Source organism: Crocuta crocuta, unplaced genomic scaffold (genome assembly GCF_008692635.1).
Source record: "Crocuta crocuta isolate KB4526 unplaced genomic scaffold, BGI_CrCroc_1.0 scaffold586, whole genome shotgun sequence".
Lineage (NCBI taxonomy): Eukaryota > Metazoa > Chordata > Mammalia > Carnivora > Hyaenidae > Crocuta > Crocuta crocuta.
In genome coordinates, this window is record NW_027532407.1 from 2,145,253 (window position 1) to 2,164,467 (window position 19,215).

Sequence of the window (19,215 nt, forward strand, 5' to 3'; positions counted from 1 at the left end):
GTTCTGTGGACAGAGCTAGCTTTCAGATAGCAACACTAGAGAGAACTGGAGAAGAGAGCTTCTATAAAACCATTACCACAACTGGAAAAAATCATATAGGAGTTTATTATGATTTCTTACTGGTATTCATTTCATCATCCTTTTTCCTGATATTTCCCCTCATCAAAGAGATTTGCCACGGTGACATTTACAAAGATAAACTACCTAGCTTATCATATCAAAAGCAATGGATTTTGTGCATCTCTCGCAAATAAACATCATGGCCATAAGTAGCCTATATAATAATTTGTATCATCCATGCATGTTGATGATGCAGAAGACATTTTTATACGTTTGTTTTGGGCCCATAATAGTAGTCATTCTGTGACTAACCAGAGCTACGTGAAGAATAGCCTGATATCCCTAATAGTTTGTAGGAATTACAGGTTATGAAATAAGTGACTCTTAGATGAAGCTGCTTTCAAGTAGAGCTAACAGTGCAAATAAAATAACACGTAGAGTCTAAATCCATGAAGCATCAGGACTGTTTTCACTCCCATGTTGTTTAGAAACCCTTTTCCTGTATGCAAGTTGTTGTCTTTGTACTGAGACCAGCTGTAAAAATCCTAGGTTTGCACTGAACCAGGTAGTTTTTTATGTACTTTGAAAAACCAGATTAAGACATTTCTATAATGCTTTTCTCCTTCTATTAATAGCAAGAAAAAAATGCATTATACCCATAAAATGATAGACTTCGTTCTTAGTGAATCTATCCATAGGTTTTATGTAAAAGAAAATTTGCATTATGGACAGGTAACTTTCTGTCAGTGTTGTAGAATTCCCCACCAAATAATACCAAACCAGAAGCCTATTTATCAGCCAGTGGAGAAGCAGGTTGGGGAGATTTCAAAATAGTGGTTGGAGTTGAATGTCTCCTGAGAGGACTGGCAACATGAACAGATAAAATTGTGAAAATAGAAAATCTTAGTGTAATAATTATTCTCAGCACTTTATCAAAATGGTGAACATAAAAGCATTATTAGTTTTTCTGTTATGAAGCTGAATTGCTTTTATTAATGGTAATTCCTATTTTTCTTTTAGTTTTTGATCTTTTTTTTTTTTTAAATAAACTGACCTCCGTAAAGACTGCCCTTTTTTTTTTTTTAAAGCTTACTCATTTTAAGCATGCACATGTGTGTGAGTGGAGTTTGGGCAGAAGGGAGGCAGGGAGAGAATCCCAAGCAAGCTTCATTCTGTCTGCACAGATCCCACTACAGCGCTCTATCTCGTCAACCATGAGATCATGACCTGAACCAAAATCAAGAGTTGGAGGGTTAACTAACTGAGCCAGCCAGGTGCCCCTTTCTTTTAGTTTGTAAAGAATTTTATCCACTTTAGTAAAACCTGTGTGAGACTTGAAGCTCTTAAAAACATTACAGCCTTAAATTAATGAATACATTTTGATCTTTAATGAAAAGAAGGAAATTTGCATCCTATTAAACACTTCATTTTTTTAACTATTTTCAGTCAAGGTGTGTATGATGTGATTGGAGAATATTCAAGGGCTTGGCAGTCCCCAGTATATCACATTGAATGCCACGGTGACTACTTGGCCTGCAGCTCTCTCATCCAGTCATTCCTCTGAGTCATACGTCATTGTGGGAGTCCGTGGACTCTGGTTGTACGTGGGGAAAATGCAGGAAAGCAGAAGGCTAAAGTCCGTTACTTAGCTGAGTGGGAGCTTTTAAACAACAGAACTCTCTAGAATTAGTACTTAGGCAAAACTCACGTTCTGTTTTTCAAAGTAATCTGGGAGAAGAAATTGGATGGGGAAAGCCAAATTGCATGAGTAAAATGGTGGTTTCAGGAAGATTTCTAAATGCATACACAAAAGTTTGTGAGGGTCATTGTAGGTAAGTGTTGGGCAAAGCATTCTTTCAGATATGAAAATCTAAATGAACTCTTAGGGGTTACAGGATAGAAAAGGGCCTAAGGGTTATTGTTTAATGTTTCCTGAGGCATTAGCCTGTTTGGTCCTTGAGTAAAATAATGTATTTGAAATGGTCTCCTTAGAAAATATGGAGAAAACCAACTAAAAAGGTCGAGGAGGTAAAACAAACAGGGATCCTAGCCAACAGAGATACAATGAAGGGAAGGTGAGGAATAAAACAGTTATTCCAGCCATTTGCACCCACCTTGTGGTTTTTCTAAAGGTGGCCCTTTCCTCTGGGAAGAATATTATAAAACCTCCTTGAATCATATTTTAATATGATGACGAAGACAGGGAAAGATGATTTTTGAGACTGTTAGTTGAAGAATGGTTATGAGTTATCTGTATAACTTAGAGATGTTCTACTCAAATATAGTTTTCTACTTTTGTTAAACTTAGATACATGTTCTAATCACTTCTGGTTGAAAGTCATATATGAGACATTGATTTGAGTGTCCTATAAAGATGAATTCCAAAAATACTTGACTACATCTAATAATTCAGTGAATTTTTAAAGTCAGATGCATAGTTACCCAAAACTGTAAGCTACCATATTTTTATGTCTTTTGATGCTGCGGTTAAGTTATAATTAGTTTTTTTATTTTTTGTTTTATTTTTCAAATGTGTATTTCTTTTGTGAGAGAGACAGAGAGAATCCCAAGCAGGTTCTGCACTGTCAGCTCAGTCAGGTATGGGGCTCAAACTCAGGAGCCATGAGATCATGACATGAGCCGAAACCAATAAGCACTGAGCACTCCTAATAAGTTTTTTAATTAAGACTTCTGTGAGCCATTAAATGTTTTACCTGTAGCCAAATGGCATTTAGGAAGAAATTTTCTTATCCTTGAAAACATCAGAGGAGATCAAAGAAAGTGCTTTTAATCTGATGTAGCCAAATTACCCTATTGGAATAAATAAAGGACCTCCCATACATTTCTGTTCAATATGATTACTTGATTAGTAACAGTAATTACAGTAATAGCTATCGTGTACTGAATGCATACTCTGGGGCAGGCTATCCACCAAGTGTTTTATACAGATTATCTCCCTTATTTCTTTTTTTTATAATCCTCAGTTTTCCCCACAAGATCACGAAGTGTCAAAGAGGTTGACTAACTTGTCCAAGGTCATACCAGGTGATAGGACTGGAACTTATGATCAGAGTCTGGCTTCAAACCCTACCATATCATACATGATATGGTACATTCTTTCTGACTAAGCATCGTTCAAGGTCTTACATATATATGCCAGAGGTTTGATTTTATTCTCTAATTTTTTTAATGCGAATTACTGGCATGAATCTGAATACAAATGATAGTTCTTTGTTGCTCTTTTGAATATTGAGTTATAAATACTGGTCGACCTTCTTGATATATAAGCTTTTGCCCACACTCCTGGGAACTCTACCAAATTATTTAGGCTTTTTACCTTCACTGGAGTTGGAGGAAGGGAAATAAAATGAAAAGGGCTTCTTTTTTTGTTTTAATGTTTATTTATTTTAAGAGAGAGATGCAGAGAGAGGGAGAGAGAATTCCAAGCTGGCTGCACACTATCAGCACAGAGCCCAGTATAGGGCTTCATTCCACAAACCATGAGATCATGACCTGAGCCAAGATCAAGACTTGGACACTTAACCAACTGAGCCACCCAAGCACACCTAAAATGAAAAGATCTTAGGGAATGAAATAGAAGTATTTTTGTCTCTCACCATGCATTAAAGTTTAGGATAATTTCACTTCTAACATAGAAACAGTAGCTAGTTTTTGGTCATGTATTGAGAAGTAGTAAATGGTCCCTGCTTAGGTACCCTTTTTTTCCCACTCATGTATTTCTACTTTTTGTCTGTACTCAAATAGTGACTAGAGTATCCGATTAAAAGGAAAAGCATATAAAAGGAAAAGCATAAGCAGGAGCACCTGGGTAGCTCACTCAGTTAAGCACCGACTTTGGCTCGGGTCATGATATCACAGTTCATGGGTTTGAACCCTGCATTGGGGCTGACCCATGGAGCCTGGAGTCTGCTTTGGGTTTTATGTCTCCCCCTCTCTCTCTGCCTCTCCCCTGCTCTCACTCTCTCTTAAAAATAAACATTTAAAAAAGTTTAAAAAAAGAAAAAGGAAAAACATTAGTAGCAAAGGGTTTCTTCCAGTAAATGCTATCCCTCCCTTCTGTCTGTCCCCTCTTACCTTTATGCCTGTTCATTCCTTCTCCTTCTCCATCATACACACACTTAAATTGAAATCCAGACTTTCCAAAGTGAAAAGAAATTTGCTTTCATGAGATGGTATTTAAAAAGCATACGCAACTTAGACTAAAGAAAAAAAATTATAATGGATAAGTTGCAAGTGACCATAATTTATAATTATTTGCACAGAAACTTTAAGCAATGCAAACCTTAGACATCCTGTTGTTTTCTAGACTCATAAGAAGTTGCTGTTGTTGTTGTTGTTGTTGTTGTTGTTGTTGTAGTAGTATGCGGTCTTCCTAGCCCCCTTCCTCTAGTTTGGTGTCTGTTTTATTTATATACAACCAGAGCTCTGGTGACTTAGAAATAATGCTACTGCTTAGGTAAAAGTATCCACTGAATGGACTTGCATTCAAGTTTAAGATAGTAAATAACATAAGGAAAGAATTTAAAAGGATAAACTAGGGGCGACTGGGTGGCTCAGTCAGTTAAGCATCTGACTTTGGTTTCGGCTCAGGTCATGATCTCACAGTTTGTGAGTTCAAGGCCCACATTGGGCTCCATGCTGATGGTATGGAGCCTGCTTGGGATTCTCTCTCTCTCTTTCCCTCTCTCTCTGCCCCTCTCACTCTCTGTCTCTAGATAGATAGATAGATAGATAGATAGATAGATAGATAGATAGATAGATAAATGATAAACTGTGTAAGATAGTGATAATGTTTTGGCAGGAGGCAAGATATTTATATTTTGCACTTTGAGTGGAGATTTTGTATTGTTTAACCAACAGAGATAGGTACTTTCTGAAATGCTCGTGACACTCTTCCTGAAGTGAAAATTTGATAATAGATTGACAGTCTTACAGTGTTTCAGTGAAAAATAGAAATTAGGCAGTAATTTAAAAAACAAGAACGAGGCCGTTAGAAAATGTCTTCATTACACTAACAGTTATTTATTTTACCTTACTCAACACATACCAAAAATATATCGGTGGCTGTTGTTTCTAACTAGAATCTAGGAAAAAACAAGGTCCAAGTGTGAGTCCTCATTTCTTTGAGGAATATAGCCCCCTTCCGAAGACTTGGCTGGCTAATGTAAGGGACATATTTGGGGACATAGGATATTTTCTCAAATAGATACAAATATTTTAAATTGGGATAGTGTATGCTTATCAACTCAAAAAGACATCTGGATTGTTTTATTATGTTTAAGATATAATTATGATATAGGTGAAGAGTACTGGACAGGGAATCTTGAATTTTCCCCCCTCTCTGCTTCTGACAAACTGTGTGATCATGGGCAAGTCACCATTATGCTGGAACTTAATTAGCAATTTGAATTCTTTTCTCATTTGGAGAATTCAACTCAATGTTAAGTCTGTCATTTAGCAGGAACTGTTATGTTGAATCATATGAAATTGCTAGTTTTATAAAGAGCCAACTGTCTAATTTCTGTATTGTTTAGGAGATATTTCTTGATTGTTAGTCTGATTACTGGCTGGAATGTACTCCCCCAACAACAATCTAGGAGAGTCTCTCAGCCAGCCCACGGATTCACATTAGGATAGAGGAATGGGATTGGAGGTAGAGGGAATGGCTGCTCCTTCAACAAAACTGGACTCTTTATGCAAGTGGTTATTACACACTTGTGTCATGACTTTCCACCTTCTAGTAATAATTCTTAATTCTTTGCTGCTGCTTTCCTTACAAAAAGCAAACAAAACCCCTGGGATAATATAGATGTCAGAGAGCTGCTAACTAGTGGCCTAGTATAGCTAGTATATGTGTTCTTTGGTATTGAGGGGTTATTTTTGTTTGGGGAGGGGGAGGGTTTGCCCTTTATAAAAATTGAATTGGGGGCACCTGGGCGGCTCAGGCGGTTGAGCGTCCGACTTCGGCTCAGGTCATGATCTCACGGTTCGTGGGTTCGAGCCCCGTGTCGGGCTCTGAGCTGTCAGCACAGAGCCTGTTTCAGACTCTGTGTCTCCCTCTCTCTCTGCCCCTCCTCTGCTCACGCTGTCTCTCTGTCTCTCTCTCCCTCTCTCAGAAATAAATAAAACATTAAAAAAAAATTGAATTAGTTGGCACTGTTTAATAAATACCTTCACATAAAAATCTGACTCTGCATTTTCTTGAGTAATTAGAAGATCTGGTAATACTCTACTTGTATTCCTACAGACTAACAAGTAAGTGCTAAGGACTTATCACCCACATGGGATGGAGCATGTGCTCTATTTCCAGGTTACCACGGACGCCATCTGTCACTGGTACTTCTTACTTCCTACTTTACTTGACAGACTCCTGTAGAGATTTGACTTTTGATTCTCCAGTTGAACTTTCTGCAGTGACAGAAGTGTTCTGTCTCTGTGCTGTCCAGGATGTAGGCCAACAGCCACATGTACCTATTGGGCACTTAAAGTATGGTTGGTGTGCCTGAGGAGCTGAGTTTTAATTTAATTTAAATAACTGTATATTGCTTGTGGTTATATTAGACGGTGTAAGTAGATATGGAGTGTCTGTTTCCTTCAGAGTGAAAATTAAACCTATTAAGCCAATTCTCTTAAATGTCAGATCTGAGTGTTAGATATATTCCTGTGAATCTCATGATTTGACAACCAGATTACCATCCCTGATTGAATGCAGCCTAAAACTTTTCTTTTCATCTTTTATCTTCTCACTTATTATTTAACACAGTTATACTGCATGCCTATTCTAGGCCCTAGGAATATGAGGAAGGTTCCTGTTTTCATAAAGCTTACAAATAATGAATAAATATTAGTAAGAGACACTTAAACTATTTAATTTCGTATTTACTGTCTTTCATCTTTTGAATAGCCCTGCCAGGTAAGGATATAACTCAATTGCTCATCAGTTGCAAGCTATAAAATTTCTTCATTGCCAGTCAGATCCATGTGCTTCTTGGTATAGTTCCTTCAGGAAGCTCTCATTCTCCTATTATCAGAATATTTAAAACTTCCTATAAGTGGACTATATTAAATGTCACCAGAACCTTTCATATTAGTAAATCAGCTCAGTGTGCACCTGGTTATTACCTCACCTGGCCTCTCTCCCAGCCTTCTGTGTGCCTGCTCCCAAACTGGGCTGTCTTCTGAAACTTCCCTTTGGGTATCTGACTTTGGGCCAAGTGTATGTGCTCTCCCTCCTAGGCACTTCTGGTGCTGCCCTGCTATTCCTGCTTCTCCTTGCCTTGAGATCTTTCTTTCTCTCACCCTGCAAATGTCAGCCTCCTTCTCCCCTTTAGAGACATTGTTTACCTCTTTGCTTACTTTCTCCTTTTAGAAACGAAATCAAAATCTTAGAAAATACACATTCTTTTGTGAAATCTGTCATTTTAAGAATAGCATAAATTGCAGTCAAATACAGCTATAACACAAATGACTCCTACATTGGCAGTTGCTGATGGAAACATTTGTTGTTCAGTGTTTTTTGCTTTGTTTTTCTTTGTAGTTGTTTAATTCCGTAGTTGGTAACCAGATTAGCCAAGGCAGTATTACTTAGGGGTTTCCAGTTAGCCATGAAAATAGTCTGCATTTATAAAATCAAGCATTAATGTGGGATTTCTTAATGTGGTTCTTGCCCTTTGTGATCGAACTGTTCAATAATGGTGTTCATTTCTTCATTTGCTTAACAAATATTTATTGTTACTTTTATAAGGGAAGCACTGAACTTACCAAGGAGAGTGAACGGAGGATCTGTTGACTAAAATTTGTAGACTTCTCTTTCCCAGTCTGCCAGTGTTCACCCTTTACATTATTTTGGAGATATTTATGCTACTATTCTTTTTTTTTTAACATACACTTTATATTTCAGAAATATACTAAATAATGTGAAAATCAATTCCCAGTATAGTACATAAATCTTAATAAAGTATAATGAAGAAGATCTTTGATTTTGATAAGGGTGATTGATTATGGACCATGATTGTAGCCTAATGACTTGTGACATTAACTTAATAGAAATCTTCTATTCAGTGTTGAAAAGGAGCATGTGCGTGTGTGTAATTGGCCTAGTTGCAGGCAGGTTGGTGAGTGTCAAAGAGAATTACTTATTTTGAACTAAACTCAATGAAATTTTAATTAGAGATTTTATTCTGCTATCTACCTTTTGGGAGACTGTATAGAAGGGACTGTATACTATTAGGGACTATAAATTAACTGCTTGAAACATGGAGTAAAAGGGGGGGGAAAAAAAGGATCTGAGTTCTAGTTCTATTTTTGCATACTATGAAGAAACAGTGAGATGGAGGTGATCTAGATAAAGCTTTTAACACTCTTTCCAGTCCGTAGTAAATGCTCTTTAGATGTTCAGTATTACTTGTGATAGTTATTACTGTTTTGTTAGTATCTCAAGCTCTTACTTTGATAGTAAGAAATAAGAGATAAAACTGGCTCTTTAGCTAATAATTCCAGAAAGACTAGTAATCATTCGAGCTTTCTAAGAATGGAAGTACTGTATTCAAAATTGTCCTGAAGCGTTGGTAGTAATTACCACTACGTATTTTTTTAATGGTTTATAAAGCAAAGGTATAACAAGACCTGGCTGCATCGAAATGATCACAGTTTCATTACAGTTTCTTGAAAATAACACCATATTTAAAATTTTCCTGAAAAAGTTAAGACCCATTTTTTTTTTTTTAAATCTCCGGGTCTGTGTAGCTTTTAGTTTGCTCTCAGTCCAGCCCACAACCTTTGTGTGTACTTTGCTGTTCAGCTTTACAAACCAAATATTTCCAAATTATGTTATTTTGTGCAAACCCAGATAAACCAAGACTTTGAAGGCATATTGAGGTCTGTGATGTTTAATTAAGGACATTGTTCAGTGGTGAAATGGAGTTGCAAATTGTTTTGACACTTCATGAGATAATGTTAGATGAATTTATTTGTGTTAGGTAAGAAACCTGCCAACGTATTTTAAAGTATTCAGGTTTATTAAAGTATTTTAAGCCTTAGTTCTTTAAAAATATGTTACATTTTCAGTCCCTAGATTAATGTTTTGAGTCTTGAATCACAAGATACCCTCTTTTAATTAAAACAAAACCCTTGAAGTTGACGTTTTAAATACATAATAAGAAGGTTAAGTTTTTATATGAGTTCTTTATTTTTAAAAAGTTAATTCACTGTTTTCCTTTCTATATTTAAGAGATGAAATACTTTGAGGATAAAAATGTCATGACCCTCTGTGGATGACAGCATTGGCTTTTAGAGCTTTTGTGCTAGAATTGAAAGGGAAGTATGTCACCTGAACCTGAATCAGGATGCAGTGCCTGCAAATAAATTCAAGTGTAAGAGTATGACAGGAATAAGTTACCACTTATAAAGACACACTTACCTAAACAAACTGAAACCCCAAGGAATTTTCAAATTGTGAAGTAATGGCAACAATCATTTAATGTGGGAGGAAGGAGCTAGTACATGCCTCCCTCCTTGAATGTCTCATAAGATCAAATTATGGAGTGCGATGATTGAAACAAGGAAGACAATTTAGTGGCAGTATAACAGACAGATTACCATTTAACAGAGGCCAAACCCCTGAGAACTGATTCCAGTAAGGGTAGGGCTAAGATTAGAACACAAAGGTTTTCGGAAATAGGCTGCTACTTGATTATTTGTTTTCCCCCAAGGAGTCATACATTCTTAGTTCTAACCCCTGTAAACATTCCTACACTTGTGTGCAATCACTTTTTTCTCTTAGTCACTTTGAGACATCTTCTCAGCTTAGAGGAGTCATTTCCACTCAGTCTTTTTGCCTCACCTCTTTGTTTGTTTTTTTTTTTTTTTTTTTTAAAGAGAGACTGAGCATGAGTAGGGGAGGGGCAGAGAGAGAGGGAGACACAGATCCAAAGCAGGCTCCAGGCTCTGAGCTGTCAGCACAGAGCCTGACGTGGGGCTTGAACTAACTCACAAGCTGTTAGATCATGACCTGAGCTAAAGTTGGATGCTCAACTGACTGAGCCACTCAAGTGCCCCTTGCCTCACCTCTTGAAAGCATGAGCAGTCCTGCTCTAGTTTACTCTCAAGTGCACACATTGGGGTTAATATTTACTTCATAGCATCATGCAGTCAGTTGTCATAATACCAGTCCCCTGCTCCATTTTAGTACTGCAGTTAATGAGTTATAGGTAAGCATTTGTTTAATGTTGGTCTTCCATTAGAGCAAGTCTTTTCTTTACTGCTACCTTCCCAGCCTCTAACCTGGTGCCCGGCAGAGATAGGCACCCAGTAAACACTTGCTGGATGATTATCAGCAAGAACCTTCCACTAAATTCTGGTCATGGCACAGCTGCAGTCTGTACAGATGTGGGAGAATGTGGATAAAGCTGGAGAGATAAACAGGGACTAGATCCCAGAGGGACATGAAGTCATTTGAAAGAGCTGGTGCTTTGTCCAAGAGCAGTTAAGAAAGAGGCCACTGAAGGAGTAGAAGTCCAAGTCCATCTTTGGGTAGACATCCCCCTTCTAGACTTCTAGCTAGTACTTTCTTCCTGGTTCATAGAAAGTATATTTGGCTCATGAAAAGCAAAGTGACATTGTATGTATGATTTATAGTTACATATACAGTAAGTTTCTAATGACATTTCTCGAGTACTTTTCTTATGTTTCATAAAATAACCATTTTATGATTGAGTGGCTTGAGTGGCTCAGTGGGTTAAGCCACTGAGGTGGCTTGAGTGGGTGCTTGAGTGGCTCAGTGGGTTAAACATCCAACTTTTGATCTCAGCTCACAGATCAAAAGTTTTTTGATTTTTATTTTAGAGCATGAAAGTAGGGGAGAGGGACGGAGGAACCGAGAAAGAAAGAATCTTAAACAGACTCCATGCCCAGTGCGGAGCCTGACGCGGGGCTTGATCCCATGACCCTGGAATTATGACCTGAGCTGAAGTCAAGAGTCAGATGCTCAACTGACTGAGCCACCCAGGTCCCCCTCAACTCAGGTCTGGATCCAGGGTCATGAGTTCAAGCTCCACCTTGGGCTCTATGCTCCATGCTGAGATTTAGAAATAACTGGTAGAATTTGAATATGTGTGTTTCAACACAGGAATTACTATATTGAGTTTGGGAATCATAGTAAAATCAAAACCTATAATATTTATAACTTTTACATTTAAAAATGCAGTTGGTATAAATCTAAATTCTTCTGAGTAATTAGGTGTTACATACCTTAAAAAAGGGCAGAAGCAAATAGATACTAAGTTCATGCAAGGAATAAAGTAATAAGTGTTTTATAAAAACAGGTACTTTTTATACTGCGAGTTGTGTTTTTAAATAAATTTTAAATGAAAATTATTTTTAGTCCCTGTTCTATTAAACAAGAGGATTTAAAGTCATTTGTGTATAGCTTTTCCAAAAAGTGGTATTTTGAGTTATAATTTAATTTAGATGAAGGTCTGCAATAGTTTTTTACCAGTTCTATTAAAGAGAAGTGTATTTGATGATGGAAATGTTCCATTATCTGTGCTGTCTAATAAAGCAATCATTAGACCTGAGTGTCAGCATATTATCTTTATCTCTTATCAAGTGAATAGAATTTTGAATTAATAGCTTGATTAGTTTAATGCCATGTAATTAAGATAGTTCATTTTTACAGGTAGATTTTTTTCCCCCAGAAATTTAAAACTGGTTAGCTTCTTTGGCGTTAGTAGTTCAGACTTGACTGTACAGTGTAAAATTAGAAGCAAGTTGGAGAATTATGAGATAAATTTATATGTTTAGCTTATGTTCTGGTTTGTGCATTACTGTCATACACATTCAGTGTGTTTCTGAAGGATTATATTAAGGCTTAGTGTATCTTCTGAGGTTACTTTTTTATATATTAAGTGTTCTTGAGTAAGAAGAATTATAGGAATAACTCTTCAGGTTTCCCTCTAATAAATAAGTTTGTTAATAATGCCTTCTTTTTTTCAGGTTGCAAATAGAAGAATCTTCCAAACCTGTAAGGTTGTCACAACAGCTGGACAAAGTTGTAACAACCAATTATAAACCTGTTGCTAATCATCAGTACAATGTAAGTCTTCATGTCTTTCTTCATTCTGTTATATCTTTATTCTTCTCTTAAGTTTTGTAGACTTTTAGGTTTTAAAAGGACCTTAGCAGTCGTGTACCTGCTATTAGGTGCTTGGGTTATCTAGACTGAGGAAGGAATATGACAGTTTGCCCAGCATGGAGAAGATGTTCACTCTGTATCCTAAGTAAAATAATGAGAAGACGACAACTACTATTGAAACTACTCTTGATAAATTTTTCAAAGAAATAAAACACTTCATTTTTCAGTGTTTCCAATGTTTTAAATTACAATCTACTTAAATATTAGTTTGATTTTTTTCCCCATTTTTCCATACCTTTATAAGTGGAAATTTTTATGTATTAACAAGAAATTTTAAGTTTCCAACAATGGTAATTTTTCCCATTGATTATTAAAATTGCTTTGCATAGTTTCAGAGTGCCTGGGTGGCCCACTTGGTTAAGCATCTGACTCTCGACTTAACTCAGGTCATGGCCTCATGGTTTGTGGGTTTAAGCCCCACATCGGGCTCTGTGCTGCAGTGCGGAGCCTGCTTGGTAATCTATCTCTGTCTATCTGTCCCTCCCCTGCTTCCTCCCTGCCTCACTCTCAAATAAAAATAAACTTTAAAAAATTATAAAAACAAAAAGGATTGCTTTGCACAGTTTCAACTTCCATAGGCATTTTTATGGTCTCACACTACCATGGAAAGTGAGGACTGCCGGTATATGTTTTTAAACCATTTTTATTAAAATATATCTTGCATATACTATATATGTTATATTATGTTATATTATATACAAACATATTGTATGCATGTTATGTACCAGGCACTGTTCTGAGTGATTCATAATAACATATTGGTCTTCATACTTAACAGAAGGTAACTAACACACTGAGATGTTAGCTTGAGGTTGCACAGCCGGTAACTAACCAGTCCAGGTGTTGAACCCAGGTAGTCTGTTTTAGGAGCCATGCTGTTAATTTACCACTATGCTATGTTGTTGCAGGTCGTTAGCAATACTAAAAGGGCTGAGGATTTGGGGTCTTGAAATACTTGAGACATAAGGGAAAATGTGATGATTTTCTGAAAATAGAGTGAAGCCTGAGTTAAGTCAAGTGATAACAGTTGATATCTTGTGTCCTACTTTGTTGCTTAACATTTCTCTAGATATACAATATTTAGGAAGAAATAATCCCTTTTTAGGACTGGCCTTAAGTATACAGATTTAGGTGTCACAGGTTAGTATCTATCAAACCACTACTTGATGATATTTGAGTTATTTTACATGAGAGGTAGCAAATGCCTGTAGAGCCAACTAGGCATCTTCCGTGAGCAGGATGCTGAAATTGAAGGTGAAATGGTAGGGGCTATGATGAACTGGAGTGCACATGCCTCTTCCTAAAGACATTCAGATTTTAAAAATTGCTACGTTGTGTGGATTAAGTAATCAAGTCAAAGTTCATTTGCATCCAGCCAGGCTTTCACTTCTCAGCCTCTGGTTATGCTTTAGGGGAAATGTAAATTAAAAGAAGAGAACAGGCTGAATCAGTGTCTGGTAATCCAAGAGGGATATTTTATGTTGTCTGTTGATTGAGACATGTAGATAAAAATCTACCTTTTTGGTGTCTTCATTATCACAGTAAGGACAACAAAAGACCATACTTTCATAAGCTATAAAGAGATCTAACCTTTCTGGAGAGAAGTTTGATAATTTATATCAAAAACACTATAAAGAATATATCCTTTGACTCAGCAGTCTTGTATCTAAGGATGTATCATAGAAAGACAAGTACCCAAAGTTAAATATATAGTAGTGTTTCTCTCTATTGCTTAAGACAGTCAAAGATTGGAAGCAAATGTCCAAAATTAAGATTAAATACTTTAACAGTTGTTATTTGGGGATGGTAGGAGCTAGAATGATTTTATCCTAGTTTTCTTCTTTATAGTCTTTGTGAATTGTTGGAATCATTATAATGAGTATGTATTGTTTGAATTGTTAACAATGGGCAGTAAAGCTTTTTGTTGGAATAAAGAAAAGTAAGAAAGCTAGGAAAGAGTATTAGTACCTGGCCATGATGATCTCCTACCACTGTTTATAAGACAAAAGGAAAATCAGTCAAAGCTGGCACTTTGCTGGTATCAAAGTTCATATTCTTCGTGGCATTGGCATTATCTCCACCTGGCAGGTATAGAAGACATATCCCAAATTTCATATTTTTAGGATGTTTTTATATTATTTTCTTTTTGCAACTAAAGTAACTATGAATACATTATATTCTGAACTCCTTATTAGGATATAATGATAAAAAACATCTGCCTTAAGACTTTTTAACAATAAGCTGCAGTTCATGGTATCAACCTTTATTAAGGTTGTCATAGCATTGGTGAGACATTATACTAATGTAGTTATAGTAATAGTAATGAGCCATATAGTAATCTTTGGAAAGATTTTGTTTATATAAAAATGAAGATTGACTCTAATCTATCACTTTGCATTATTTGAATATTTAGTAATTCTTTACCCCCATGGGAGTATATCAGAATGAATGGGGGCACCTACATAGCTTTTAAAAAGATATTCAGTATTATAGTATAATACCAACTATAGGAAGAGTATAAGCTTTTGTGGAGTACTTGGGTGGCTCAGTCAGTAAAGTGTCTTGACTCTTGCTTTTTGGTTCAGGTCATGATCTCATTGTTCATGAGATCGAGCCCCGCATGGGGCTCTCTGCTAACAGCCCAGAGTCTGCTTGGGATTCTCTCCCCTACTCATGCTCTCTCTCTCAAAATAAATAAATAAACTTAGAGTATAAAGCTTTTGTTATTTTTATTAAAAGGACACTTTGATTTTTTTTAGTGGTTTGAGAAACATTAACATAATTTAACAAAATGACTTAGGGGGTATATAATCAAGACATTCAATAAAAATTTTAAATTCCATGAATTGAATTGTTTTCAGACATTTCAAACATAGTGGGCAATGTAAACATGAAGCCTGGTATTTCATTGTAACAGTTGAGGATCTTCGAATACAATTTTCAGGATAAATGTAAGGAAAAAACTTTCTACAAAAACTAAAAGAGGGGTTGGGAAATGACATAGATATTTTTAAAACTATATTTGATTAGAAAGAACCCACCTTGCATTTACCCCAGAACCTTTTCCACCCACCTGTGGCACATAAATACGTTTACAAATGACCACAGTTGACCCTTGAACAATGCGAGGGTCAGGGGCACTGACTCCTCCCCAACCCCACTCCCCGTACTCAAATCCATGTATAACTTTTGACTCCCCCAAAAACTTAACAACTAATAGCCTACTGTTGATTGGAAGCCTTCCTGATCATATAAACAGTCAATTAACACATATTTTGAATATTACATGTATTATATACTGTATTCTTACAGTAAAGTAAGGTAGACAAAAGAAACTTATTATGAAAATAATTTCTTCTACAAGGAATAGAAGATACATTTACAGTATTGTATTTATTGAAAAATCCACATAGTTCAAGTCTGGTAAACTGTATGTAGAATACATATGTAATCGTTTCCAATTTTTTAAAAATATAATTTATTGTCAAGTAGGCTAACATACAGTGTATGCCGTGTGCTCTTGGTTTTGGGGGTAGATACCTGTCATTTCCAAATATTTGATAAGCTCCCACTTTGTACATGGAGCTATTCTAATCATTAAATTCAAATTTATTTCTTTAGTTCACAAACTATATGGGATATAATGTCTACCATACTTGCCATTCAGAAAGCATTTATTGGGCCAAAAAGAATATATGATTAGAATTATAATTTAGAATGTTCCTTCCTTGAAAGACTTGGCCCTGAAAACTCTTGCCTTACCTGTAACATATGACCTGTTAGGTTTCTCTGTAAGTAGTTTTCTTGTACCTTCCATCTTCATTACATTTCTGAAACTTGAAACTAGTTCACGTAGGTCAGCATTTTTCAAAATTTTGAAACACCAATTTTTGTCAGAGTCTTTTTTGGGAAAAAAAATTTGTGTAAAATGATTCTGTATTAAAAGAGATTATAGGCTCTGATTATATTCTCCTCTTGAAATGGACACTTAAATATATTAAAATTATGGACCTTGGAATTTGTTTAATTCTATATTTTGTAGACATATGAACATTAAATTTTCCTTCCCCATCCTTTGAAGTGTTTGTGAAAACAAACTTTGGGAAAAAATGGCTTGTCAAAGTAGGATTTACAGGAGTGCCATTGAGTGAGGGGAGAAATATTGGAACTTGTATTTATCTTGTTTTTCATGTAATAAAGGAAAGAAATTGAGCTTTAGAAGATACTGTGGATTGACCCTAGCACCCTCATGCAGTCCCTATGCTAGTCATTTTTCAGCAGAAGAATAAGAATTTTGTAACACCGATGGTTTGACAGGGGTATTTCCAGCACCTCACATTTTCATTTGCTTTCAGCTTTTTAGGTCCGATGCTAAATTAAGAGGTTTATATTATAGTACCTATTGTTAGTTAAAGTCAGTCTTATAAAATGAACAAATGAGAGGGCGCCTGGGTGGCTCAGTTGGTTGAGCGTCCAACTTCAGCTCAGGTCATGATCTCAGGGTTCGTGGGTTCAAGCCCCATGTAAGGCTCTGTGCTGACAGCTAGCTCAGAGCCTGGAGCCTGCTTCAGATTCTGTGTCTCCCTCTCTCTCTGACCCTCCCCTGCTCATGTTGTCTCTCTCTCAGAAATAAATAAAACATTAAAATTTTTTTAATATTAAAATGAACAAATGGTTAAGTTTCCTGTAAAGATAATATACTAATAATGCAAATATATATGAACAAGAAAGTGGAAAAACTGACACTTCTAGCTAAAATGACCTCTTTATCAGTCATTGCGTGAGGTAGAAACAATGATAATGTAAATCTGATGTGACAAGAACTTGGCCCTGGAATTCCAAAAAGGAAATTAGCAATGTCATTTTAAATGTGGCTTGTCATCCCTGTCTTTGGTGATGATTCAGTGAGTGTCTGTCATGGAAACAAAACCAATTCTAGATGTTCAAGCAGGAAGGATTTAACGTGGGGAATTGGTTACAAATGGCTTACAAATACAATGTGGAAGGCTGAAGTTAGAAAAGGGAGAGAGCCATTGGTGATCAGAGACAAGGAAGCTGCTGCTGCTGGGAGGTGTACAAAAGACACAAAAAAGCAGAAATCTCCCTCCCACTTTGATTCTCCCATTGGCAGAGCCCCAGCTGGAAACCAGCTGGCAAGGGACTCTTGGAAGCGTAACCTGTAGGTCCCCTACTGACACCACCTCCCAAGGCCTGGGGCTGAAGGCTCATTGAAGATAACTGACATAGTGACCCTAACTTTTGTGTGTGTGTTGGACCTTACGTTGTATTAGCTATTGCTGGTACAAAGCTACTATTTAAAAAAAAAAAAAAACCTACTATAATTTGGAATTCACCTAAAAATTAAGCATCCAGAATGTGAATACTGTATTTTCAGAACAAAACCAAAATGTATTTTATAATTTTGACAAATTAAAACTTACTCTTATGGGGCGCCTGGGTGGCTCAGTCAGTTAAGCATCTGACTTCGGCTCAGGTCATGATCTCATGGCTCGTGGGTTCGAGCTGCTGACAGCCAGCTCAGAGCCTGGGAACCTGTTTCAGATTCTCTATCTGTCTCTGTCTCTCTCTCTCTGTCTCTCTCTCTCAGAAATAAATAAAACATTTTAAAAATTTTTTAAAAACTTACCCTTAAAATAATGTTTTGTTTTTTATTTCATGTCCTTAAATTTTTTTGTTTATGTGTGCTTTAAAATATCCACGCACATTAATATAATAGTACATTTTTACAATTCACAGATTGATACACATAGAATTAGCTGATATGTTAGACTCCTGCCAGCTCCCTCCATCTCTGCAAGTAAGGGTGCTTCTGTATGTGGTTTCACTGGCTTTGTGGACATCATCTAGCATGGGTAAATTTCACAGACTTCTCACACATAGTCTGCACTTTTAGGCCTTTTCTCATAAGAAATTCAGTCTTCTGTTGTCTGGATAATGGTTCTCAGTGCTAGCTGTACACTAGAATCCCCTGGGAAGCTTTTTAAAAAGAAAAATACCTCCAGAGATTGATTTTAATTGATCTCCTGTGGAGGCCAACTATCCTAAAAATTTTCAGGTTCCCTGGGTTCAGGTTCCCATAGCATGCAGCCATGGACTTCATAGTTTGTCTGCCGTCTCCTGTTGGAGGTAGGGGCAAAAATAATACCTGAGAGGAGACCAGGAGGTCTCTTTCCACCAAACCTAAGGTTTTGGAATTATAAAGGATTAATATTTTGTTGTCTTTATCATCCTCTCTGGTCCCCAGCTTTAAAGAATATTTTTCTGTTCCTTCTTTCTCCTGGCAACAACTGTTGGTCAAAAAGTAATAGAGAATTAGAAGAACTTAACTAGAGCATCATTGTTGGAGGTATTCAAATGATGACATAAAATTTTGAGGGTATCCCTGGGAACTAGGAGGAAAATTTATTTTTATGCACATTCTATTTCCTTTGGTGTGGCGACCAACTGTGTTATGGTTGTTGGGTTTGTTTTTGTTGTAGTGGTTTGGGTTTTTTAGTTTTATGTATAAATTTGGAATTTTGCTAAATGAATAATAGATGCCTGTAGGACTGTATCATAAAGGCTTCTCAGCAGTATTTGCCTAGTATTAGTATAAGTATGCTACATGCTTTGTCCATTTGAATTTGCACACCAAGAACTCACTGACTCTAAAGAATTAATTTCCTCCCAGAAGATAACAACACACTGCAAAAATAGAAGCATTAGGGGTGAGGAGGATCTTTGCAAGAATTTAAATGCAAACCATGATATTCAAGGCTGTCATGCTCACTTCAAAAGTTAAAAGCTTCCACAAAGACTGCCTTGACAAAGCAATCAAAGTATTTCTGCAAACAACAATCTAGAAATTTACAGACATCTGTATTGTAGTATTTTAATTGGCAGTGGGTGGCTTTTATAATTGTTTTCAGTGATTAAGGTTTCAG

The 19,215-nt window shown here is 36.5% G+C and overlaps 1 protein-coding gene across 1 annotated transcript in view; it reads left to right on the forward strand.

Moving 5' to 3' along the window:
- Positions 1-19,215, forward strand: part of GTF2F2 (general transcription factor IIF subunit 2) — a 157,835-nt gene that overhangs the window by 115,136 nt on the left and 23,484 nt on the right. The window contains exon 6 of the mRNA XM_077778771.1: positions 12,073-12,172. Within this exon, the coding sequence (XP_077634897.1) occupies positions 12,073-12,172 (100 nt within the window). The remainder of the gene's footprint in view (positions 1-12,072; positions 12,173-19,215) is intronic.